Source organism: Neoarius graeffei, chromosome 27 (genome assembly GCF_027579695.1).
Source record: "Neoarius graeffei isolate fNeoGra1 chromosome 27, fNeoGra1.pri, whole genome shotgun sequence".
Classification (NCBI taxonomy): Eukaryota; Metazoa; Chordata; class Actinopteri; order Siluriformes; family Ariidae; genus Neoarius; species Neoarius graeffei.
In genome coordinates, this window is record NC_083595.1 from 35,119,124 (window position 1) to 35,146,860 (window position 27,737).

At 41.8% G+C, this 27,737-nt stretch overlaps 1 protein-coding gene across 1 annotated transcript in view; it reads left to right on the top strand.

Annotated features, from left to right (window-relative positions):
- Positions 1-27,737, top strand: part of sin3ab (SIN3 transcription regulator family member Ab) — an 81,080-nt gene that overhangs the window by 19,244 nt on the left and 34,099 nt on the right. Inside the window, exons 5-13 of the mRNA XM_060911962.1 lie at positions 2,856-3,147; positions 5,184-5,435; positions 17,674-17,826; positions 17,920-18,078; positions 18,226-18,312; positions 18,636-18,754; positions 24,096-24,306; positions 24,484-24,600; positions 27,384-27,622. Coding sequence (XP_060767945.1) covers positions 2,856-3,147; positions 5,184-5,435; positions 17,674-17,826; positions 17,920-18,078; positions 18,226-18,312; positions 18,636-18,754; positions 24,096-24,306; positions 24,484-24,600; positions 27,384-27,622 — 1,629 coding nt within the window. The remainder of the gene's footprint in view (positions 1-2,855; positions 3,148-5,183; positions 5,436-17,673; positions 17,827-17,919; positions 18,079-18,225; positions 18,313-18,635; positions 18,755-24,095; positions 24,307-24,483; positions 24,601-27,383; positions 27,623-27,737) is intronic.

A 27,737-nucleotide genomic window follows, 5' to 3' on the forward strand; every position in this document is an offset into this window, starting at 1 on the left:
TGATAATGATCATAGTAGTGTCAAGGTAAACGCTGGCTACTTTGAAGTAATAAAGTAATGAATGAATGGAACATCTAAAATATGAAACGTATTTTTTTTTTTATTTTTATTTTTTAAAGTAGACGGCCTTTCGATTTCATAAAACCGCTGAAATTTAGTTCCCTTTGAAATTTGGTCATTGTCAAAGTCCTTCCTGCACCATTCATGGTGCGTTTGGCAGCGCCGATCTCCGTTTCCGTAGCCCTCGGCCTCTCGCCTATTACATAGCTAGGGTTACAGTGGGGGGCTAGTCCTCTGGTAACCGCGAGAGTTTGACTCCCCACTCGCAGCGTGCCTTGCCAGATGGCAGTAGGTACCATTTTTATGAGGGTCTTTGGTACGACCCGACCGCGAGTAGAACTCGCGATCTCCTGGTTGAGAGGCAGACACGCTAACCGCTAGGCCACTTGCCAATGTACGTTTATTTCTGCAAATAATGTGCATGAAATCGCTCGCTTCACGTAGTCAAGCAGACAGAGCAAGTCCGTGTGCGCATGCGCAGGTTTACCTTTCGCCATCATCGTCGTCTTTTGGATTTTACGGCAGCTTGTATCCAGTGTCGCATTACTATCTGCAGTCTACAGGTTCACCTTTGACCGTGCACTGACAGTTATATCGTTCTGTCGCTAAACGAACAGCTGATCACACCGGGGTGCTCGCTGACCGCCGATATTTATTAGTTAGGTACTATGTATCCTTTCCTTCGCAACATAATGTCTTTTCTTCTCACTTTCCGTTACTCTAGTCGGTCTTTCACGTTTCATTCACATCCTCCATTATCCTTTCCTGTTTCAAATTTGTATCCCACAATGCCTTGCGCAAACAGGGAAAGCCCACCGCATGATGCATGATATAGTATCTTGGATTGCGTCACGGTGACGCAGGAAATAATTGCGCGGAATTTAGGGCCACGTCGCCTTAAATTCATTAATTGTTCTATTTTTAAAAAACCTAATAAAATTGTAAGTCTGCGATTGGAATTCGGTAGCTTTCAGTCCACTCAACAAAAATAACTGGGCGTCGGGAGAATTCTTTTTACGACCGACACTTGAAAAATCTGAAAGTCAGTCAACCTTTTAAGACTTTTTTGTTTACCACATAATTCAATACAGGTTCCATATGTTATTTTATAGACCCTTTTCAGTCACGTGACCTTCGTAAACGCGACCACCATTTTGGACATGTAGCGGACTTCGGCTCGAATTGGTTTGAATGCGAGGAAGGCGACAAACGGAGAACATACAAGAAAAAGGAGCGAGATGCAGAAAACACCTTCGCTATCCAGCGACGTAGGGCATTTACAGGGCGAGCAGAGGGAGAAATAACAGTAACGACACATTAGCAACGCCGTACAGAAATAACGGTTTATGGCACAGACCCTTTCGGTTCTCGCTCATCTAGCTGCTACAATGACTGCTTAGACTGCAACAATAATACCTAACACACATTTAAGTATCCGTCGTAAAGACGTGAAACTCGTCAAGTGACGAGTGTGTTCATTGATAAGCTAACACAATCTAAAAGTAGACATACCATCACACTGCCCTGGCGCTGTGTACAGTTTACCTTCTATGGTTTGTGCACTCACTATTTGCCATTACTTTCTCCAACCGTTGTTACAGATCACAGGGAACGGCCTGGATTTAAGAGACAAATACATGTTCCTCTTGTTTTGAACACTTATTTGTAGGCAGTGCTTAATTTGTAAAGTGGGAGGTCCCGGAGTGCAGAGGATGAGCGGCTCCGGTGCGGAAAAAAAGAGGGGGGGGGGGCGCGGCGCTGCGCTGCGCTGCGCTTCTGGGCATGTTTTGTAATAACACTGCAAATTAAGTTCATCTGCAGATATTTTGTGGATGTTGTTTCATGAGAGAAATCACCAACAGGACAGATATCAAAATCAGACATTAACACTAAATAAACTTGCATTTTTTAATTTAATTATTTGTTTTTTTTTTTTTTTTTGTTACATAGTCAAAAGAGGTGTCGGATCACCGGAGCCAACGCCCGAGGTTCCGGAGCGCGCTCCGGCTTGCTCCCCCTCAAATTAAGCGCTGTTTGTAGGACACTGCCTCTGATCTGTCCGACAGTCTACCAACAGCAAAGGAACACAACGCTAGCTAATGTCGTTAGCTAATAGCTACTACAGAAGAACAAAGAGGTTACAATGGGTTATTTTAGCCTATTTGGTTACACACTCGCCGCCACAGAATGTTAACAGCAATGTAATGCCTTTTCTGGCTAATTTTATTCGTCTTACCTCCAACAAAGTGGTCACTGCACAAGCGCTGGTATGCCGAGGGCTGCCAGTCTTTCCTGTTTATGGCCGCTATCCATCTTCTCCGTCGGTCAGCATCTACCTGGATCTGATAAAATGATAACCCTTGCCTTGTTTGTTGATGGTTACTACATCCAGGTGCACATCAATATAGTGGCATGATGGAAGTCTTGCTGAAAATAAACACTTTCTTTGCTGCCGTTCCTCAATGCTGGCTGTGGTAAACTACTGGTAGTACATGTCCAAAATGGCGGCCGCGTTTGTCGTGACGTCACGTGAAAAGGGTCCATAGGTTTGAAGTCTTCAGTATTGTTCTGCAATGTAGAAAATGGTCAAAATAGAGAAGAACCTATGAATGAGTAGGGGTGTACAAACTTTTGACTGGTACCGTATGTGCATACAATCAGTATAATAGTAACTTATTACAAATAATATGTTTGCGTCATGCTTTTAAACAAGCACTCGTTCAGTAATTACTGTTCAGTTGCATGCCAAAGGACTCGCTGGTTATTGAGGTGTGTGTGTGTGTGTGTGTTTCCAGCATCGATACACCAGGCGTGATTAACAGAGTGTCACAGCTATTTAAGGGCCATCCAGACCTCATCATGGGCTTTAATACCTTCCTGCCCCCTGGCTACAAGATAGAAGTGCAGACGAACGACATGGTGAATGTAACGACTCCAGGCCAAATCCATCACATCACGCCGCATGGTGTTTCAGTGCAGAACATCCCCATTGCGCAGCAAACTCCGCACCAGATCCAGACTTCAGCTCCCACCAGCACCGCTGCTCTCCCCATGCCCAGCCAGCCCACGCCTGCCAAGATCAGCAAGGTACCCCAAGGGTATACTTTGTATTGAACAGTAGAGCGGTTCGTTGTGTGACTTTGTGTGATGATGAAGTCTTTTTGGACAGTAAAATGAGTAATTTTTTGCACTTTGTAACAGGTTGAGGTGAGGCTGTTTTACTGTCTGCTGTGTGAAACATACATATGTTATTTACCAGCTGGGAGGTCCGTATCGTGAAATACCGTGACCGAGGTCTTGAAAGAGGGCCGAGGTCAGTATTCAAGGCCGAGGTCACGGTATTTCACCATACGAACCGACCTTAAGCTGGTAAATAATATATTTATTTTTTTCTTTACCGAATTCTAACAGAAAACGAGAGCGCCCGAAAGGGAAAACCGAGCCGAGCCGCCGTTTTGAATCCTCATTCACGGCTGTAATGCAAATGGCTTCCTCCTCGGTATACAAGTGCACTTCCATGGCAGGAAAAAAACTACATTTTGCCACCTATGTAGTCCCCTATTTGTACAAAATTGAGTCATTCAGGATTCAGCCATGTTTTTGCTCGGCATTAGCAACAGTTAGAGGTTTTTAGCTTTCTCCTGAAATGTTTTCATTTCTATTTCCTCAGGGTAGTAAAACTCGCTTTCGCTGTCGTTATCGCTATCCATGATGTAAAATATTAATGCTATTTTGAATCCTCATTCACGGCTGTAATGCAAATGGCTTCCTCCTCGGTATACAAGTGCACTTCCATGGCAGGAAAAAAACTACATTTTGCCACCTATGTAGTCCCCTATTTGTACAAAATCGAGTCATTCAGGATTCAGCCATGTTTTTGCTCGGCGTTAGCAACAGTTAGAGGTTTTTAGCTTTCTCCTGAAATGTTTTATTTTATTTCTTCTTTCTCAGGGTAGTAAAACTCGCTTTCGCTGTGAACACTGTCGTTATCGCTATCCATGCTGTAAAATTAATGCTATGATGCTGAGAAATGCTGGCAAAAATCGATAAGATTTTTGATAATCTTATAAATAAATCTTATAAAAAAGATAAATGTTGACAAAAAATGCTACGATGTTTGTTGTTGTGAACGAGCGAGTCGCCAGAGGTCCGTAACTGGGTCCGTACCGTAGGATACAGACCCGCTCGCCAGCCAATCAGAGCGCTGGATTTGATGGAAACCGGACCGTGAAAAAAATAAAGTACTGTATAAAAGTCGTAGGCACATGGAAAGAATGCTGTAGGCCAAAAATGGCTTAAAAATAATGAAATAAAATGTTTCAGCATTAAAAAAAAATACTATCAACAGTAGCAGTAAGCCATAATAAATTAAAGTTAATATTTGGTGTGAGGCGACCCTTTGCTTTAAAAAAATAAAATGGCAGTCTCGGGTACAGCGAGTGCAGTTTTATGCGGAAATGAGCTGTAGGTTTTACTGAGCATCTTCCAGAACCAGCCACAGTTCTTCTGGACACTGTCACTCTCGCTTCTTAATTTTGTGCCAAAACCCATTAGACTTTATTTTTTAATCTGAAAAGTGCTCTATTATGGAATATGCAGCTAAGATACAAACTTTTTTTTTTTTTCTTTAACATTTAATTTTGTGCTGGAAAATGAATGCTTGGAACTTTTTTTTTTTTAAATTGTACTGACTTGATGTAGAAAGTCAGAAGATGTATTTTTATATGTATCAAATCAAAGTCCTTCCCACACCATGTGGCGCATAGGGCGGCGCCGATCTCCATTTCCGTAGCCCTCGGCCTCTCGCCTATTACATAGCTAGGGTTACAGTGGGGGGCTAGTCCTCTGGTAACCGCGAGAGTTTGACTCCCCACTCGCATCTGTATTGCAGCGTACCTTGCCAGATGGTAGTAGGTACCATTTTTATGAGGGTCTTTGGTACGACCAGACCGTGAGTAGAACTCGCGATCTCCCGATCAAGAGGTGGACACGCTAACCACTAGGCCAACTCGCGGTATTTTTGTATGCATGTGTATATAGATGTGTAAGCACACATTTTCTTCAGCAGTACGTTTCTTTTATTATTTTGAAAATCTGAAATGCACCCTTCGTGTTCCCTGTAGCCCATGCAGTCTCCGGCTCTGACCCCAACCAGCCAGCACAATCCGTCCATCCCGTCGTACGCCTCGCCCCGCTCCCCCTCAGTCCAGTCTCACACGCCGGTGAGCAGCACGCCTGCCAGCGCGCCTCCACTGCAGAACAACCAGCCTGTGGAGTTCAACCATGCCATCAATTATGTCAACAAAATCAAAAACCGCTTTCAAGGCCAACCAGACATCTACAAAGCCTTTCTGGAGATTCTGCACACGTACCAGGTGAGAGCAGATAAGGAACAGCCTTGAAAAGCAAAATGTATGAAAGAACGTGTGTTTTCTTTGTCCGAGTACTGTAGGCTTTTTTTTGAATGAAGGTAATGTTGTATACATGGTAGTTGTAGGCGTGCAATTGAAATATCACTATACACACACACACACACACACACACACACAAGGCCGAAATTATTCATACCCCTGGCAAATTTCGACTTGGTTACCTTTATTCAACCAGCAAGGTTTTTTTTTTTTTTTTTTTTTTGGGACCGGAAATGACCCAGGCTTCTCCCAAAAGATAAGAAGACGATGTCCAAGAGGCATCATTGTGGAAAAATTATTTCTTAGCTTTTATTTACATTTGAACAAAAAGTGGCATGTCCAAAATTATTCATACCCTTTGCAAACTGTCACAGTCTATGGTAAAATCCAAAGTTCTATACCCTTCCAAATAGTCCAAGCTGTTCTAAAGCATCCTGATTAATTGGGAACAGCTGTTTTAATCAACTCAACAGGTGAAAAACAGCAGCTGTCTGCAGTTGGTTTGTGGACGGTCATGGCTAAGACAAAGGAGCTCACTGAGGACCTGCGGCTGCGTGTTGTGGCTGCTCACAAGTCAGGAAAGGGCTATAAGGCCATATCTAAAGGTTCTCAGGTTCCAGTGGCTACAGTGCAAAGTATTATTAAAGAATAGAAGATGTTGCGCACTCTGAAAAATCTCAGAGAACGTGGTCGGAAGCCAAAAGTGACACCTGTGCTGGCCAGGAGGATGGTGAGGAAGGTGAAAAAGAATCCAAGGATCACCACCAAGGCCATCCTGGTGAATCTGGGCTCTGCTGGTGGCAAGATCTCAAGGCAGACAGTCCAACGGACACCGCGCACTGCCGGGTTCCACGGACGCAGACCAAGGAGGATGCCACTTCTCCAGATAAGGCACACAGGGGCGCTAGTGAGTACCGTATGGAGTAGTCGTATTTCTCAGAGCTCCTCTCCACATTCGAAATAGTTCGGTCATTTACTTAAGATTTCACCTAATTTCCCGGTTTCGCCTCATAAATACTTTGACCTAAGCGCCTCAAGATGACAAAACTGAAAGAGGGAAGCGGCAAGAGAGAGCCTCTAATGAAGCCGATGGCCAGCCATGTGCGGAGCTAGCTGCTGTGGCCCTGGAGTTAGCCAACGAGTCTGATCTGGAGTCTGAATCGAGCATCCTCGCAGCTATACGATGTATGAGCAGGACAATGAATGACCGTTTTAATGACTTGGAGGCATCTTTGGCATCCACCCAGGCGACGCTGGTTAGTCTCGGTAACCGAATATAGGAGGTGGAAAATGCTAGCTCGGAGTATGACTGCCGTCTCTCACTCATTGAGCAGAAATGTATGAAAATGCAGTCGGAAAATGAAGCACTTTGTCTGAGAGTAACGGACCTGGAGGCTCGCTCCCGGTGGCAGAATATTAAAATCGTTGGCTTGCCTGAGAAAATCGAGAACAGACACCCAACAGAGTTTTTGGCAAAGTTCATCCCTGAGCTGCTGGGCGCTGATAACTTTCCCAAACCGCTGGAGGTGGACCGGGCTCATCGGCTGGGAAGATGGCTCTCCGAGGACGACACGTGTCATGATGGCACGGATTCATCACTTCCAACTGAAGGAGAAAATATTACAGCTGGTCCACCAGCAGTTTCCTCTGCACTACAATGGTAAAGCAGTTCACTTCTTTCCTGATTACCCAGCGGAGGTGATGAAGCAACGGCAGGCATTTGATCCCGTCCGTAAGCGACTCCGAGATGCAGGTGTGAGGTGCGGTTTCGTCTACCCGGCACGGCTGCGGGTCTCCAGTGGCACCATGGACAGAGTTTTTTTTCGTCCCTGCAGGATGCCGAGGCGTTTGCAGAGACACTGTCTTGAATACTATCCGCCGACAAGGCGTATTTCGGTATGCGACAGGGTTTTTTCTAGAAAAATTTAGTATGAGGGCGCTCACCATGGCGAGGGAGCGAAGCGGGGGGGGGGGGGGGGGGGGGGGAGTGGTGCGCCTTTTGGCGGATGCCGCCTTTTTCACGGCTGAATCGTGCAGATCCGGGTTTTTTTTTTTTTAGGGGGGGGCCTTGGAGTGTCTGAATAATTTCAACGGCATTTGCTTATTTAGTAATTTTAATACAGAATTTACTCTGATGAAATTAGACACTCCAACGCCCCGCCTAAAAAAAAATCGGATCTGCACGATTCAGCCGTGAAAAAGTCGGCATCTGTGCTTTTAGTTTGTGTGGAGAGATGTGATCTGCAATAACATGCATTGTTGGCTACAGACCGAAACATGCTTTCAGAATGCACTGGCCAAGGCAGGACTAAACTCCATGTGCCTTCTAATAATAATTAAAAAAAAAAAAACAATAGTAATTTGTAAGCTAAAAAGCCTGTGTCTACACTTTTCTCTCACCGAGTGGCAGCTGTTTTCAACTGGGGCGGGAGGGCGGGACATGACTGAATGGGTGTTTCTGATTTGTCAGCTGTCTTCAACTGGGGCGGGAGGGTGGGACATGACTGAACGGGTGTTTTCTGATTTGTCAGCTGTCGTCCTTACACCGCATGGCATGCCCCAAGCGTTTCCAGATTCTCCGCTCCAAAATCGGCAGCTTCAAAACGATTGGATTTTTTTTTTAACCGACAACCAAAAAAAAAATTAACCGGTTAACGTTGATTCGGTCAACCACCGGTCAAACGGTCATCGGTTAACATCCCTAGTCAATATATATCCACTAAGATCTCAGAATTCCTGGAGAGCAATGACAATTTGGAAGTCACAGATTCCACTTTATGGGAAACTTTTAAAGTAGTTATTCAGGGTCACATAATCTCTTTTGAATCTTCTCTGAAAAAGGAAAGGCGGAAGCGACGGTCAGAAATTGAAACTGAGCTATCGCAGTTGGAACTTGCTTACAGGAGTTCCTCCAACCCTTCCACCTTACAAAATATTCTTAAACTAAAATATGAATATAACACCTATCCAGTCAGATATGCGATCAATTGTTTAAGATCCGGCAGAAACACTTGGAGTTGGGGGATAAGCCCCATAAATTACTGGCCCAACAGTTAAGAGGCTGGCAAGCTAGTAGAGCCATATACAAGATTAAACCAAAGACTGGAGAACTAATTACTGATCCTAAAAGTATAAACGATCGCTTTAGGGAATATTATGCAGAGTTATGCATGTCAAATGGAAAAGGGAATGTTTCTGATTGGTTGGGGCATCTAAAACTTCCTAAATTAAGTGAGGCTGCCCGTGAAGCTTTGAATTCTGACATCACCACGCAAGAGATTCTGGATGCTGTAAAATCATTTCCCAATGGCAAGGCCGCTGGCCCAGATGGTTTCGGAATCGAACTGTATAAAAAAAAATTCTCTGAAGATTGCTCCCCTCCTTTTGAGGATGTTCAATCATTCATTTGGAACCCAGGAATTTCCGCCCACATTATATGAAGCCAATATTTCATTATTATTAAAAGAAGGTAGGGATGAAACTGAGCCTTCATCTTTTCGTCCTATAGCCCTATTGAATTCAGACATGAACATTTTTACCAAGTTACTAGCAAATCGGTTAAATAAATATATATCATCCATCATTCACGCTGATCAAACTGGCTTTGTCCCTAATAGATTTTCCTTTTTTAATGTCAAAATTGATGAATATAATGTATCATAGGTACAGTAAGGGCTTGAGGGTGGCTGCCCTCTGCCTAGATGCGGAAAAGGCATTTGACCAAGTGGAATGGGCATACATGGTAAAGGTCTTGGAGGAGTTTGGATTTGGTAGTCAATTTGTATCGTGGATTACAATGCTATATGCTCATCCATCTTCCTCCATTCTCACAAGTCAAGAAAGATCAGTGCCGTTCCGATTACACCGCGGGACACGCCAGGGCCGCCCTCTCAGCCCATTGTTCTTTGCCATTGAGCCTCTTGCCATTAGTATCAGGAATCGCCCTTCTATTGAACCCATCCGGCTGGGTAAAGTGGATCACCATATTTCCCTATATGTGGACGATGTTGTTCTTTTCATATCACGACCAGAGAAATTAGTTCCTGTTTTGCTGGACCTAATCGGAACATTTGGTGAAGTTTCGGGTTACGCAATTAACTGGCAGAAGAGTGAATTCATGTCATTGGGTGCGGATCTCAACACTGAATTTCTGCATAATCTCCCGTTCAAAATTACCAACAGGCTGAAGTATCTTGGTGTAGTTTTGTCAAAAGATCCTAAACTAATTTTTAAAGCCTCGGTCACAACCGGCCGTACGTGCTCCTACGGCTGGTCTACGTGCAAGAAACGCAAGAAACGCACGGAGGGCGCGCGTGTGACGTGCTGATTTTCGAGCCGTAGACTGGCCGCAGAGGTTCTTTGTCATGTCAAACAAACTCTACGGGCGCTTACGTTTTTTTCAGGTTGCAAGACAAACTTGCGGCCAACGCGCGTCTTTCTCCACGAACAAAAAAAGCAGCGATTTGGGAAACGCCAAAAATCGCACGGCCAAAAAATCGTACGTCCGGTTGTGACCTAGGCTTAAGCTGAACTTTCTTGAGAAAGTTGAGAAACTGAGGAGGGACATTGAAAAATGGAGGAATCTTCCTGTCTCTATGGTGGGTCGAATAAATGCCATCAAGATGGTTTCCCTGCCGAGGTTCTTGTATCTCTTTCAAAATTTACCTTTTTTTTTGGCACAATCTTTTTTTCAAATCTCTGGATTCGATGGTTCTACCTTTTTAATTTGGGGCTTTAAAGCTCACAGAATTTCAAAAGCTCATTTACATAAACCAGGGGAAATGGGTGGGTTCGGGTTGCCATATTTCCTGCATTACTACTGGGCAGTGAATGCTAGAGCCCTTGTCCCTTGGCAGGAAGGATAGAATATGGAGGTATCTGTCGAGACTCCCCCTTGGGTTGCCATTGAAATGAGTGATGTCAAAAACAGTTCGCTTCCAGCACTTCTCTTCTCAACACCCAGACCTCCTGCAACTGTAAGATGGATATGATCATTTTTAATTGCTTAAAAATATGGCAGCAAATTAGGAAGGGCTGCAGACTACCAGACACTTCTACCCAGTATATCACAATCATGCATTCTCTCCATCCCTCTCGGACGGGTCTTTTGACAGTCGGAGGCTAAAGGGTTTGGTCACTCTGAAAGATCTGTATATTAATAAACAATTTGCTCAGTTACAAAACAAGTTTTCTCTTCCCACAACGCATTTTTTCCGATATTTACAGATTAGGAATTATGTCCGTCAATGTGTGCCTAACTTTGAGTCTCTTCCGGAAGATAAATTGATTTATAAGCTTTGGTTGGGTCCACCTGAATCTAGAAAATTGGTCTCTGGCTTTGTAAATATATTTTCTGAACAAATGGTTTCTGCTACGCACTCTTTGGGGAAAAACTCCTGGGAGGAGGAGCTGGGAATGCAGATTGGAGATGATGTTTGGAGGGAGGGCCTTGGTAGGACCCGATCTTGCTCCATCAACACCAGGCACCAGTTAATCCAATTAAAGGTGATGCACAGGCTTCATTATTCAAAAACCAAACTGCACAGAATCCTTCCCACCATTTCATCGCTGTGTGACCGATGTAAATCTGCAGAGGGCTCTCTGACTCACACCTTTTTGGACATGTCCGAAACTGTATAATTTTTGGTGTAACATATTTAAGTGGTTTTCTGACATGTCTGGCTGTGTGTTTTGAACCTGATCCAGTGATTGCATTATTTGGGGTTTCTCCTTCTCGACTTAAACATGGGGTTTCGGTGCAAAGCACTATTATGTATGGAATGGTAATTGCAATGAAAATGATTTTAAAACTCTGGAAGTCAGATACTGTGCCTCAGTTTAAGATCTGGTTACGTGAGCTCATTGTTATATTGCAGGGGTTTTCAAAGTGTGGGAGAGTCAGCCCCCCATCAGAGAGCAAATAAACAACAGCGCCCCCCTTACAATTTTTATTGTTGCTATACTTAATATTCCATTCGTATTTAAAAAAAATGGTTGTTGTACACATTATTTTTTTCTTTTACACATTTTAAACATCTGTGCTTTTTTTTTTTTACACATTTTAAACATCTCTGCTTTTTAAAACCTCTTTTTTACACATTTTAAACATCTGTGCTTTTTTAAAACCTCTTTTAAACATGCTTTTTAAAACCTCTTTTACACATTTTAAACATCTGTGCTTTTTTAAAACCTTTTTTAAACATCTGTGCTTTTTAAAACTTCTTGGGTCATTCCGTGCCAACTCACCTAAATTTCAGGAACTCCCCCACATCACCGTCTCAGATTTTACTCAAAAAATTCTCTAATCAAGAATCATATGTTTGTACCACACATGCAAAATATTAGCCCCCAATTATGTTGTAGTTTTGGAACTACAGGCCTTTGAAATATTGATGTCAAAACACCACATGTCGAAATTGGCTCTTTCCCCAACTTCAGAGACCCATAACTTTTTATTGCAGCTATCTAGACAGTTGTGTGTGCAGATTCTTACTGAATGATACCCACTCTTTTCAAATCTGTTGCCAGAAAGCCTCTGAAGGACATACTTTTTGCATAATAGGAAGCCAAAAATGGCATTTTGGCCAAAATCGCTTAAAATTCATTAAAACTCAAAGGGGCCTAGTAGAAATATGAAACTAGTTAGATTTTTTTCCTCATTACATAGTAATTGTAGGGTTGTTATCTGTTCACAGAAACATATTTTGCGATGAAAATTATATTCCTGAATTTTAAAAAATTTTTTTTACATCTTACGTCCTTTCCGAGGGGGCTAAAATAGGGCATTTTTGCCATCTTATTTGTTAATGTGGCTAGGGGTTTAGGATCTTCTAGTTTTTTGTGAAGATGCTCTCATATAAGATGTAACTACTCCCTGATTTTTTTTAACAAACGCCCCTTGCTTCATATTTTAATAATTTTTTTTGTACATGGACAGTTTCATCATTTTTCACTTTTTTCCACATTCAGAACTCTGTAACTCTACATTGGAAAATTCCTACTAGCAGCTATTTCAGATTTACATACACTGACATACAAATTTTCATATTTTAGTAGTAGTCTGCCCAAGAAATTCATATTTTTCTTTCTATTGGGACCTAAAAACAGCTATTTGGCCAAAAATAACAAAAATGTTGACTTGATATTTTTCAAGTTCTGGAGGGAATGGGCTATTTTCCTCATAAATTAAAGATGTGGTGACTTTTTCTATCCTGGAACAAGATCTCATCACAGCTTCTGCCCAATTGCACCCACTCAGCTGGAGATGAGAAGGGTTTCTTCTGATGTGGTACCATCATCGGTAGTGGACATAGGACCTGAAACCACACCAGTTTTACAGTCCCAGTTACAGGCCCCAAGCCAAATGTCCCAATCTGCACCAAATATGTACCAGCCAGGCAAATATATTGCCTGTGTTTATGACAGAAAATGGTACATTGGAAATATTGTCACCAGAAATGAAGAAGAAAATGATGTGTATGTCAATTTCATGAGACAAGGACAAGGCAACACATTCTCATGGCCACCACAAAGCAGGAAAGATGAATGTTGGGTGCCTTTGCTTCATGTCCTTTGTGTGGTAGAGGCCCCAAACATAAAAAGTGGGGGACGCCATTACCAACTAACAGAGGATGACTTCAAACTTGTGAAAGACTTAAGTTTTAACTTATGTACTACTAGATGACAGTTTATGAGTGTCTTAGCACATCACATGAAACTGTACTGCCTGTGAATGAATTACCCATTATCACGGATGCCCATATTTGACTTTAAATTATGTACAAATCTTGTGATGTTTTTCAACATCATGATCATGGATCATTGAATGTGTTAATATGTAAATAAAACCTCATTGCTAAATGTTTTGTGCTTACACAACCTTGAAGTATATAAAAAATACTACTCCAGAATTTTGTTGTTATTTTTCTATATTTTCCAAGGATATTCAACAAAAATTGCAATTATACCTAAAATTTTCTAATTGCAAAAAATAATATACAATACAGAAAAAGTTGTTCAGGAAATGTGTATGCCTAGATTAGGTTCTTATAAGCCTTAATTTGTGTGCAAAACACCCCTTCATTATTCCCTTGTTTATTAAAAGCTGCCCAGCATTTTTGTCATTTTTGGCCAAATAGCTGTTTTTAGGTCCCAATAGAAAGAAAAATATGAATTTCTTGGGCATACAACTACTAAAATATGAAAATTTGTGTGTCAGTGTATGTAAATCTGAAATAGCTGCTAGTAGGAATCTTCCAATTTAGAGTTACAGAGTTCTGAATGTGGAAAAAAGTGAAAAATGATGAAACTGTCCATGTACAAAAAAAATTATTAAAATATGAAGCAAGGGGCGTTTGCTAAAAAAAATCAGGGAGTAGTTACATCTTATATGAGAGCATCTTCACAAAAAATTTGAAGATCCTAAACCCCTAGCCACATGACCAAATAAGATGGCGAAAATGCCCTATTTTAGCCCCCTCGGAAAGGACGTAAGATGTTAAAAATTTTTTTGTAAATTCAGGAATTGAAATTTCATGGCAAAATATGTTTCTGTGAACAGATAACAACCCTACAAATACTATGTAGTGAGGAAAAAAATCTAACTAGCTTCATATTTCTACTATGCCCCCTAGAGTTTTAATGAATTTTATGTGATTTTGGCCAAAACGTCATTTTTGGCTTCCCATTATGCAAAACGTATGTCCTTCAGAGGCTTTCTGACAACAGATTTGAAAAGAGTGGGTATCATTCAGTAAGAATCTGCACACACAACTGTCTAGATAGCTGCAATAAAAAGTTATGGGTCTCTGAAGTTGGGGAAAGAGCCATTTCGTCATGTGGTATTTTGACATCAAAATTTCAAAGGCCAGTAGTTCCAAAACTACAATGAATTGGGAGCTAATATTTTGCATGTGTGGTACAAACATATGATTCTTGATTATAGAATTTTTTGAGCAAAATCTGAGACGGTGATGTGGGGACCCTTAGGTGAGTTGGCACGGAATGACCCTCTTTTTACACATTTTAAACATCTGTGCTTTTAAAACCTCTTTTACACATTTTAAACATCTGTGCTTTTTTAAAACATCTTTTTTACACATTTTAAACATCTGTGCTTTTTTTACACATTTTAAACATCTGTGCTTTTTTTTTACACATTTTAAACATCTGTGCTTTTTTTAAAACCTCTTTTAAACATCTGTGCTTTTTAAAACCTCTTTTTACACATTTTAAACATCTGTGCTTTTAAAACCTCTTTTACACATTTTAAACATCTGTGCTTTTTTAAAACCATCTTTTTTACACATTTTAAACATCTGTGCTTTTTTTTTTTTTTACACATTTTAAACATTTGTGCTTTTTTTAAAACATCTCATAGCATCATTAGCTAGCACCTCTTGGCAGACAACACACTGTGGCAGTGGAGCATCTTCAGATCCAGTCCATGAAAATCCAAACTTTAAATAATCGTGATCATACTTCCTTCTTTTTTTGCTTGGCCCAGACTCTGTCTCCTCACTCACTGTAGCTTTAGGTACTAAAAATCGATCCACTTTGTCTCTGGCAAAGGCTAGCTGAAGTTCGCTAAATGTCCGCAATACTAACTTATTCTGGTTTATTTTTCCTCACGTTGCGCCCCCCCGAAGAACTCTGGCGCTCCCTAGGGGAGGCGCGCCCCACACTTTGAAAAGCCCTGGTATATTGCATATGGAGAAGGTTCGATATGGCATGATGGACAATCTTAATAAATTTTCAGATATATGGCAGCCATTTTTGGCTCACCTTGATGATAAATATAACACTGATCTTGACCAGCAAGGGAGTTCATAGAGTGCCATCCACCTTTACCATCTCTGTTTAGTACTTGTGTTAAGATTCTAGTGTCAGTGATGTAGCAGTGTACACAATTATTGTTTTTAAATAATTATTTAAATAATTATTGGTTTTTTTGGTTTTTTTTTTTGGTGTGTTCTGTTTTACTTGTTTTTACTCCTGTCTTTTTTTTCTGTGTTTTGTTTTCTGTAACTTGTACAAAATTCTAATAAAAATGTATTATAAAAAAAAAAGATAAGGCACGCAAAAGCCTGCTTGGCCTTTGCAAATGCTCATCTGAACAAAAGACGACTTCTGGTCTTCTGTTTTAGGGTCAGATGAAACAAAAATTGAATTGTTTGGCCATAATGAGGTGTCCTTCATTTGGCGTAAAAAAGGAGAAGCCTTCAACCCTAAGAACACCATCCCCACTGTCAAACGTGGTGGTGGGAACCTAATGCTTTGGGGATGTTTTTCAGCCAATGGACCAGGGAACCTAATCACAGGTAAACGGCACCATGAGAAAAAAGCAGTACATCAGGATTCTCAACAACATCAGGCGGTCTGCAGAGAAACTTGGCCTTGGGCACCAGTGGCCATTTCAGCACGACAATGACCCAAAGCACACAGCAAAAGTGGTGAAGAAATGGTTAGCGGACAAAAACATGAACGTTTTGCAGTGGCCCAGCCAGAGTCCTGACTTAAATCCAAGTGAGAATCTGTGGAGGGAGTTAAAGATCAGGGTGATGGCAAGGAGACCCTCCAACCTGAAAGAGTTGGAGCTCATCGCTAAAGATGAATGGGCAGAAATACCAGTGGAGGCATGCAAAAAGCTGGTCAGCAATTATAGGAAGCGTTTGATTGCTGTAATAGCCAATAAAGGCTTTTCTATTGACCCCTTTGCATGTTTGTAAACAAACCGACCGTTGCCAGGATGCGCGCGCAGCCTGGACTCAGAAACAATGGCGCTGCCCATAGACCGGCATTATGAGCTGTCAGATTATGCCAAACAATTGTCGTTACAAGATCGAGAATGCTACATAAATAAGTTAACTCTAACAAGTGGACATCGCCTACCGGATCCGCATTTAATTAAAGAGTGGACGGACGATGTTAGTAAGTTCCCTGGTATACAATGGCCAGATATATACTCGTACCTTATTGACAAGACTTCAGTGTACACCCACGAAAAACTTCGTGCCTACAAGTCTTTAGACGCATATGATTGTTATGTGCGGGCATGTACAGAACGTGTTTTACACTGAAATTGTTTTAATCAAATTATGCCAGTGATGTGATGGCAATGTGGCTTTAGCTACAACAGCAAATACCAACACTAAACAGCAATTTGCAGGAGGTAATGGCATGAAAGGAATGATGGTGTAAAGAGTGTAGCTAAGAGAAATCAGAGCTGCGTAAAAAGCGAGAGGCAGAGAGCAGAAATGAAACTGAACGGGGCGGGAGCTAGGTTAGAGCAGTCAGCGTAAGTTGGCATTTAGAGTGAGGGCACACAATTTTACCTTTCCATCCTTGCTTTAAAATTGTGATTTTCGGCATACACAAATAACGATGGCACCAAATCTGGACTGCTTGAGTCAAGCGAGACCTCTCCTACAAACAAAATTGCATGCTAAGCTAACATGCTAACAATATTCATTACATTGTGTAACTATGACCCAGCTAATCAGACAAACGCTACCAAAGTATTTTGCTACATCAATAAACGAAGACTAGAAAGAATAAAAAAGAAAGATTTAATAAATAGCCTGATCTTACCTGTGATGAAGTGGGCGCTGCATTTTTGATGGTGCTTTCATCCCAGTCTACACGTTTGATGGCTTGTAGCCATAGACGTTGGCGATTTTTTTTTTTTTTTTTTTTTTTTTTTGGGAATGGGTGAGATCCTGCTGGAATTCTGTACATTTTAACCCCATCACTGCTACGATTCTGACACCCAACAACACAACAACTAGGCATTTCTGAGTCTTTTTTGGGTCCAGGCTGCGCACGCAATTTCCGCTTTCGGATGAATGACGTTTACTGCGAAGGGGTCTATTGATTATCGAGAAGGGTATGAATAATTTTGGACATGCCACTTTTTGTTCAAATGTAAATAAAAGCTGAGAAATATTCTTTTTTTTTTTTTTTTTCCACAATGATGCCTCTTGTACATCGTCGTCTTATCTTCTGGGAGATGCCTGTGTCATTCCCAATCAAGAAAAAAAAAACTTGCTGGTTGAATAAAAGTAACTTGAAGTCAGATTTGCCAGGCGTGTGTATAAAAATGATATGATAAGGAATAATGTCGAGGTCCTGCTGTAAAGCTGCTACTGTGCTCCATTAAAGAGGTATCGTTTTAGTCTAATTGAAAAAAGTGGTATTTGTGCAGAAAGAGCAGCGGAATGCAAAGGAAGCCGGTGGGAACTACACTCCGGCACTCACAGAGCAGGAAGTGTACGCTCAAGTAGCCAGGCTTTTCAAGAACCAGGAGGATCTGCTCTCCGAGTTTGGACAGTTCCTACCGGACGCCAATAGTTCTGTCGTAAGCAGTTTGCAGAATACTAACTTTCACCTTTGAATGCTCGTGTACAGTAAGTGTGGTTGGTAATTTTTAAAAATGCTCTTTTCTGGGTAGTTATTGGGCAAAGCAAGCACCGAGAAGCCCGAGTCTGTGCGCATGGATCCCAGTGGAGTGTTGAAGAGGCCTCAGCTCAACAACAGCAAGCAGAGATTTAACCAGAATGGCTGCCAGATTCGCAGACACTCTGGGCCTGGTGCTACTCCCCCCTTAAAGGTACGGTAAAACCTGCTTCATTGGTGCTGTTGAAGTGTCACGACTTTTTTATTTGTGGATTTCTGTGATGGCGTCACTTCATGTTTGCAGCGAAGAATGCTTTGGTTTCGTTTCCCAAACCGAAACTCTTTTTTTTGTTATTAACAGAAGAAGCCAAAGTTTATGGGGAAAGAACACCCAGCGGCTGAAGGCAGCAAATTCGGAATTGGCACTGAATCTTTGTTTTTTGAAAAGGTAAGTCCGTGCACAGTTGGCATTTTTCCAGGGGTGGACAAATCATTAGCTGGCCCACAAGGCAACTGGAGCCTCCAGCGTGTTGCCCAGAAAATTGACTCGGCTAAAAACTGGCTAACGTGTAATAACATATGGCGCGCTAGTTAAGTGCTTTAATACAGTCTTGGCTGATGTGTGTGTGTGTGTGTGTGTGTGTCGTGCCCCAGGCGGCTTGTCTTGGCTTACTGCTTTGTCCACACTTGCTCCTGCAATCTGTGATGCGTGCTTTGAACACAGACACATGAATATGTAAAATGATGGCTTTATAAAATGATTTTCCTCAGGTCAGGAAAGCACTAAGAAGCTCCGAGGCCTATGACAATTTCCTGCGTTGTTTAGTGATCTTCAATCAAGAAGTGATCTCACGGGCAGAACTAGTGCAGCTGGTGCTACCTTTCTTAGGGTAAGTGGAATGATGTTCATGCACCAGTTGAAAGACTGTTTGTTTGATGATGTGCGAGATGTTTATAAGGATGGCACATTGGGTAAAAAAAAAGTGTAATTATTAGGGCTGGGTTCAAAAGATCGATCCACGATCTGATATCGATTCACGTTCAAAAAATACGAGATCGATTAAAAAATGTGTGGATCGATCTCTTCCAGGTGGCTATAGGCGCTATTTTCTCGACCGGGCAAGGACCGCTATAAAAAGCGGGTGCCGGCAAACGAAACCGAAACTTAAGAACGCGAGATGGCTGAAGCTGCACAGCTAAAATCACCGCCTGGCCTGAAAGCTGATGTATGGCATTACTTTGGATTCAAACGTTACGAGGACAGAGACGAAGTCGACAGAACAAAAGCAGTGTGCAAACTGTGCCACATAGAGGTAAAATATAGTGGCAATACAACCAGTCTCCGCAACCACTTATCCAGGCACCACGCCGACACAGTTTCAGCTAAACCTGCGGCGAATCAAACTGCACTGGAGAAGGCATTTGGTGTTAAATTACATGCACAAACACATATGGGGCTGTTCCTGTCAATAGGGACAGTTTTTACTTTAAAGTGACAATCCAGCAATATCTAAGTAAATTGATATCGAATCAGATTGTGACCTTATGAATCGGAATCGAATCGATCCAGGAAATCTGGATCGATTCCCAGCCCTAGTAATTATTATTATTATTATTATTATTATTATTAGCTCACACGGCCAGAGGCCATCATCGCTGCGTCCGTCCGTCCACGATTCACAAAAATCGCTACTCCTCGCTGAATTTTCAGTGGATTTTTATTCTTTTTTTTTTGTTTGTTTTTTTTTTTGTTTGGGAGATCTAATCGGTCTGCACAAAAGTTACTCCCTGGTTTTGTGACTTTTCTAACATTTTGCCGCCCCGTTTCGGTCGGGTGCCTCTCAAACTGGTGATCGCGTCATCAGCTTTTCTTTGGCTAATCAGACACAAGGTATGCCACCAGTCTTGCCGGAGCAGTTCGGGGTTAGGTGCCTTGCTCAAGGGCACTTCAGCCAGTCCTGCTGGTCCAGGGAATTAAACCGGCGACCTTTTTGGTCCCAAAGCTGCTTCTCTCCCCTTCCTTCCCCTTTCTCGTTAAAAAGTTGCTAATTAGGCCGGTTAACAAACTTTGAGGAAAATCGCTACTCCTCCTTCAGTTTTCAATGCATTTTGATTGATTGTTTTCATGAACGACTTGGCTAATTATAAAAGAGTCTGGTTCCTCATGGTTCGGCCGTGTGAGCTACTGCATCGCTGACGCTCTGGTATTTACACTTATTAAAGCAGATGCTAGTTTTCTGCGTAGTATGGGATTCAGTCCAAGTATACAGCTGAGCGTTAAAATAAAATAACCTTTATTTACAACCCCGATTCCAAAAAAGTTGGGACAAAGTACAAATTGTAAATAAAAACGGAATGCAATAATTTACAAATCTCAAAAACTGATATTGTATTCACAATAGAACATAGACAACATATCAAATGTCGAAAGTGAGACATTTTGAAATTTCATGCCAAGTATTGGCTCATTTGAAATTTCATGACAGCAACACATCTCAAAAAAGTTGGGACAGGGGCAATAAGAGGCTGGAAAAGTTAAAGGTACAAAAAAGGAACAGCTGGAGGACCAAATTGCAACTCATTAGGTCAACTGGCAATAGGTCATGAACATGACTGGGTATAAAAAGAGCATCTTGGAGTGGCAGCGGCTCTCAGAAGTAAAGATGGGAAGAGGATCACCAATCCCCCTAATTCTGCGCCGACAAATAGTGGAGCAATATCAGAAAAGAGTTTGACAGTGTAAAATTGCAAAGAGTTCATCATCTACAGTGCATAATATCATCAAAAGATTCAGAGAATCTGGAAGAATCTCTGTGCATAAGGGTCAAGGCCGGAAAACCATACTGGGTGCCCGTGATCTTCGGGCCCTTAGACGGCACTGCATCACATACAGGCATGCTTCTGTATTGGAAATCACAAAATGGGCTCAGGAATATTTCCAGAGAACATTATCTGTGAACACAATTCACCGTGCCATCCGCCGTTGCCAGCTAAAACTCTATAGTTCAAAGAAGAAGCCGTATCTAAACATGATCCAGAAGCGCAGACGTCTTCTCTGGGCCAAGGCTCATTTAAAATGGACTGTGGCAAAGTGGAAAACTGTTCTGTGGTCAGATGAATCAAAATTTGAAGCTCTTTATGGAAATCAGGGACTCCGTGTCATTCGGATTAAAGAGGAGAAGGACGACCCAAGTTGTTATCAGCGCTCAGTTCAGAAGCCTGCATCTCTGATGGTATGGGGTTGCATTAGTGCGTGTGGCATGGGCAGCTTACACATCTGGAAAGACACCATCAATGCTGAAAGGTATATCCAGGTTCTAGAGCAACATATGCTCCCATCCAGACGACGTCTCTTTCAGGGAAGACCTTGCATTTTCCAACATGACAATGCCAAACCACATACTGCATCAATTACAGCATCATGGCTGCATAGAAGAAGGGTCCGGGTACTGAACTGGCCAGCCTGCAGTCCAGATCTTTCACCCATAGAAAACATTTGGCGCATCATAAAACGGAAGATACGACAAAAAAGACCTAAGACAGTTGAGCAACTAGAATCCTACATTAGACAAGAATGGGTTAACATTCCTATCCCTAAACTTGAGCAACTTGTCTCCTCAGTCCCCAGACGTTTACAGACTGTTGTAAAGAGAAAAGGGGATGTCTCACAGTGGGAAACATGGCCTTGTCCCAACTTTTTTGAGATGTTGTTGTCATGAAATTTAAAATCACCTAATTTTTCTCTTTAAATGATGCATTTTCTCAGTTTAAACATTTGATATGTCATCTATGTTCTATTCTGAATAAAATATGGAATTTTGAAACTTCCACATCATTGCATTCTGTTTTTATTTACAATTTGTACTTTGTCCCAACTTTTTTGGAATCGGGGTTGTATATACAGTTTGTTTTTCTAACGGTTGCACAGGTTCCCCCCCCCCCCCCCCCCCAGACTAATAAGTACATGTGTTATTTGGTACGAGTACTCTACTTAGTATTAATCTCATGTGAATTTGCACCTTAATTCGCAAATAAACTTTAGACTGGTGAAAGGAAGTGCGTCATGGTGCTTGCACAACTGAAGTCCTCTCAGGCGCAGAGTATTTTCTTTGCACTTCACTGCTTCCTGCTTGTGAATACTCTTCATTCTTTGTGTGCATACAATTTTCAAAGTCTTCCACTCATATTAATGACTTTGCTCACTGATAATGGTCTGCACACTTTCATGCTCGCTATTAAACATCCTGTCTAAATGCTTCACGGGGATTTTCCCCAAAGCGCGGATACGCAGCACGCTGCCGTGCTGTCACTTGTACACCAAAACAAATCAATACCGTAAATTGAACAATCCAGGGTTCTCTCTCTCTCTCTCTCTCTCTCTCTCTCTCTATATATATATATATATATATATATATATATATATATATATATATATAATATAAGGGCTGTAACGATATACGTATCGAAATCGCGATACGCAGAGCCACGATCCGTATCGCGATACAAGAAGGCAGAATCGCGGTACACCCTTTCAAACTTCTCCTCAGCCCAAAAACAGAGGCGCTTCCAAACTTCAATTTATGAATACTTTTTAAATTACATTTTAAACTTACTTAAATTACTTTTATTTTTTTATATCTATTAGTAAGTCATTTTTTCGCCTACCTGTGACAATCTTCTGCAAGTCACGCAACGTCCACACTCGCCACTGGCAGAGCATTCATTTCTTTTAAGCGGTCGCCATTCTGGTTGCGACGCGGGGAGCGAATCTGTAAACAAGCAGCTCATTGGCTGGCTAGGTGTGCCACAAGCCAATCACAATCACTTGACCGGAAAGGCATGCAGTGTTGCCAGATTGGGCAGGTTTAGGTGCTTTTTGGCTGGTTTTGAACATATTTTGGGGTGGAAAACGTTAGCAATATCTGGCAACACTGAAGGCATGTCTGCTTGGGCGGAAGCCTTCTGCAGCAGTTACATTTTGACACGCGAGCAATGTTTCACCATAAAAATTCCGTAATTTCCATCTGTTTTCCGCGATCACAGAAAATCATTGGCCCTGTGAGAGTGAGACAGTGAGAGAGCCACCCCCCCAAAAAAATCTTAACGGATTTACACGATTTGGAAAAATTACTTTTTCAGAACCGAAAAAAACAGAGCTTCCGGCTCAACAGTAGTATTTTGAGAAATAAAACAGTCTTTGGATATACATTTGTTCATTTTTGCATACATATTACTCATTCTCTGCAGTGGTCTGAATTATTTGTTATTAAATAGTTATTGTAAGTAAGTAAATGTTAATAAGTCAAAGTTACTACTTGAAAAAAACATTTTAAAAAAAATCGTGGGCGTATCGAATCGTGGGTCAAAAATCGCGATTCGAATCGTGAGTTGGGTGTATCGTTACAGCCCTTTTTTTAATTTATATATATATATATATATATATATATATATATATATATATATATATATATATAATATTAATAAAAGTACCCTGGTTGCTAGATGGCGCTGTTGCGTGATTTGACCTCAGTTCTGTTCCTGGCATCCTGGAATTGGAAAATGAAGAGGCATGCTACAAAGTGTTGTCATTTCAAATCTAATTTTGCCCCTTGCATATCTGACAAGGTTGAAAACAGTACATTTAATAATGTTGAATTGTGCCTGAATCAGCCCTCGATGCCATCAGAACGCACCATTTGAAGTCTCTGACTTGAAAATTTTTCAGGGGAGCGGGGGCATGTTCCTCTGGGCCGGGCCAGGCCAGCCCGCTCCGCATCAGTAATGGCACTCATTTATTTATTTATTTTTTTCTTCCTGGGGCAAGCCCTGCTGTTGGTTGTTTTTTATCTTTCTACTTGGATTGTTGGAAGATGTCGGTGTTTTTTGATACATAATTGTGAAATATGTCCAGATCGCGGTCACTTGTTTGACGTCTGTTCATTAGCATAGCAGCATTTAGCTAAGCTTCCGTCACGTAAAATGCTGTAATTGGTTATTTGATGTTTTCATGATAAAGTCCTTCGTCGGTGAATTAGTTTGATTTTATGTTCAGGCTGGTCAGGAAAACGGTCTCTTTCCCAGCTGTGCTAAGGGACCCAGACATGACTCTTTAGCTGTATTAGCTAATGAGTAATGAGGTGTGCTGCCTTTTTTTTTTTTTAATAATTTATTCATAATTTTTGGTTTTGAGACCAACTAAATTTGAAATTTGTCAAAAACTATGTCTCACAGGAAATTCCCCGAGCTGTTTACTTGGTTCAAAAACTTTCTGGGCTACAAAGAGTGTGCCCAAATAGAGAGCTTTCCCAAAGAGCGTGCCACAGAGGGCATCGCTATGGAGATTGATTATTCATCCTGCAAGAGACTGGGTTTCAGTTACAGAGCTCTGCCGAAGAGCTTCCAGCAGCCCAAATGCACAGGGAGGACTCCACTCTGTAAGGAGGTAAGTGACCGTGATCTACGGGTTCTTCCACTGTCGTCACAGTCACGTCAGCTTGTTGTTATGGATTTGCATAAACAAGTCATGAAGTTTGTACAGGTTTTAGAGACCGAATCAGTAGCTCTACTGGATAAATGCCTCAATGGACTTTTAACCAACTTAACGCTTCAATATGTTCAGGTTCTGAACGACACGTGGGTGTCTTTCCCATCCTGGTCTGAGGACTCCACTTTTGTGAGCTCCAAAAAGACACAATATGAAGAGCACATCTACAGATGCGAGGACGAGCGCTTTGAGGTAAGAGCGCACCCAAAACTTAGTTTAATTCTGTGGGTTATTTATTTATTTATTTAATCCTCCGCTGGCTGAAAGGCCCGAAGGGGGCTTATGTCGTGACGATATCCGTCCTTCCCAGGAAGAGTACTCACCTTCTGCAATCAACTCCTCTCTCAGTTTTTGAAGGAATTTCACCACACTTGGCAAGATTGTGTTGTATCTCGGTAGTACACATATTGTAATTTCGTTAAATTCGGTCACATTTAACCAGAGTTCCAGCCCTTGATGAACAAAATTTATACTTTCACAATTTCATGAAGGTGCGCTCGCCTTCTGACATCAGCTCCTCTTACAATTTTTGGACGAATTTCTCGAAGCTCGGCAGAAGGCCTTGTTAAGCCTAGGTCACAACCGGACGTATGATTTTTTGGCCGTGCGATTTTTGGCATTTCCCAAATCGCTGCGTTTTTTTTTTTGTTGTTCATGGAGAAAGACACACGTTGGCCGTAAGTTTGTCTTGCAACCTGAAAAATACGTAAGCGCCCGTAGAGTTTGTTTGACATGACAAAGGACCTCTGTGGCCAGTCTATGGCTCGAAAATCAGCACGTCACACACGTGCGTTTCTTGCGTTTTTTGCACGTAGACCGGCCATAGGAGCACGTACGGCCGGTTGTGACCGAGGCTTTATATGACGGTAATACGCATATTGCGATTTAATTTCATTTGTGAAAATTTTCCCAGAGTTTTGACCCTTGATTAAATAACTTGTACTTTGGCAATTTCATGAGGGTGTACGTTCTTCTGAAATCAACTCCTCTCACAATTTGTGGAGGAATTTCACCAAACTCAGCAAAAGGCTTCATTGTATGACAGTTATACGCATACTGAAATTTTGTTTAATTTGGGCACATTTTACCAGAGTTATGCCCTCGATTATTAACAAACTTTGGCAATTTCATCAAGGCGTGCTTGCTTTCTGAAATCAACTTCCCTCACAATTTTTATCCCACGCTGGCCGAAAGGCCCGAAGGGGGATTATGTCATGGCGATGCCTGCCTGTCTGTCTGTCCGTCCCGGGAAGGGTACTCACCTCAAGTTATTAGTTTTCTTTTGTTACAGACATGTAAAAGTTTTTTCCTTTACCTGACATGTTTCGATGGTGTAACTTCCGTCTTCATCAGAGGGTCACCCGGATGTTGGTGTGTGACGTGCTTTTATAATCAGCTGATGTTACGTCACACACCAACATCCGGGTGACCCTCTGATGAAGACGGAAGTTACACCGTCGAAACATGTCAGGTAAAAGAAAAAACTTTTACATGTCTGTAACAAAAGAAAACTAATAACTTGATTTAATAAGACATAATGAACGTGATACATCCATACATGTAAACCTTTCGTCAATCAAACCTGTATAACCAACCTCCAAAATCCTTATTTCCCTTATAAAATCCGTATAAGATGTAAATTAAAATAATTTACCTAAAATTTGAATGATAATTAACAATGATGTATCCCAGTTACTTTTTATTCAATATTAATAACAATAAACCTTCAGAATGAATACAAAGCTCCAATGTTTGACAAAAACACAAAGTGTTATCAGCGTATTAGTCAGGAAAATCTGTTTGTAAAATTACGTTATAATGACCAAATACAATGAAAAGTATTTTTCCAGTCTCACCTGTGAAAGGTAATCACATGTGATCTCGTTTGGACGGTAAACCTGTTGGTACAGTTAAACACAGCACATGAATGAGGCATCTTTATTCTCGGCTACTGTCTAGACGCTATACCAGAGACGGCTGAAGAATCTCCACTTTGCCCCATCCAATATGGCGGCGAGGATGACGTATGATTCTACGCAGAAGGCGGCGTCTATGTTTATATGTCTATGACTTCCCGGTTGGCGGGATTCTCGCAATGCGGTGTGCGCATGATCAAAAGTGGAACGAAGTCTCGCTACCACAAGATAACGCGCGATTTCATAAGACTCTTTACTGGCTGTCTGTGGTGTACAATAAATGTTATGCGCTCTTTTATCATCGTGGGAATTGATTATAGCTCATTCATCTCATCTCATTATCTGTAGCCGCTGCATCCTGTTCTACAGGGTCGCAGGCAAGCTGGAGCCTATCCCAGCTGACTACGGGCGAAGGGCGGGGTACACCCTGGACAAGTCGCCAGGTCATCACAGGGCTGACACATAGACACAGACAACCATTCACACTCACATTCACACCTACGGTCAATTTAGAGCCACCAGTTAACCTAACCTGCATGTCTTTGGACTGTTGGGGAAACCGGAGCACCCGGAGGAAACCCACACGGACACGGGGAGAACATGCAAACTCCGCACTGAAAGGCCCTCGCCGGCCACGGGGCTCGAACCCGGACCTTCTTGCTGTGAGGCGACAGCGCTAACCACTACACCACCGTGCCGCCCTTGATTATAGCTCTAAATAAATATTGAAGTTTTTTTAAAGAATCTGTATAACTTTATTTGTACGCCCGTATACTACGTTTATTGAATCAAATCCGTATAAAGTACGGACGTTCCGTATAGGTTGACATGTATGTACATCTAGGGTACTCCCCTTCTGAAATCAACTCCTCTCTCAGTTTTTGAGGAACCTGGCAGGATTCTTTGTTATATGTCGGTAATATGCATATTGCAATTTCGTTCAGTTCAGTTGCATTTATACCAGAGTTATGGCTTGGGTGCCAGTGGGGGATATTGTGTTCTCAGATCACGCCCTTTTTTTAAAATTACCCAACTTGGTACGTGTTTATTTTCTGGCAGCTTGATGTGGTTCTCGAGACAAACCTGGCCACTATCCGTGTTTTGGAGACCGTTCAGAAGAAACTTTCGCGAATGTCAGCAGAAGAACAGGCCAAATTCAGGTTGGACAACACCATGGGAGGCTCCTCCGAGGTCATTCACCGCAAAGCCATTCAGAGGATATACGGGGACAAAGCTGCAGACATCATCGACGGTCTTAAGAGAAACCCTGCGGTCTCTGTCCCGATTGTACTCAAAAGGTAAGCTTGAGATCCATGGCTAAAAATAACCTGTCAGACGTAATCCATTTCTTTAACTTGCTGGGAAAAGTGTTATTCTTAAGCTGTCTGATCTGAGCTTCACAAAGTCCCAAAT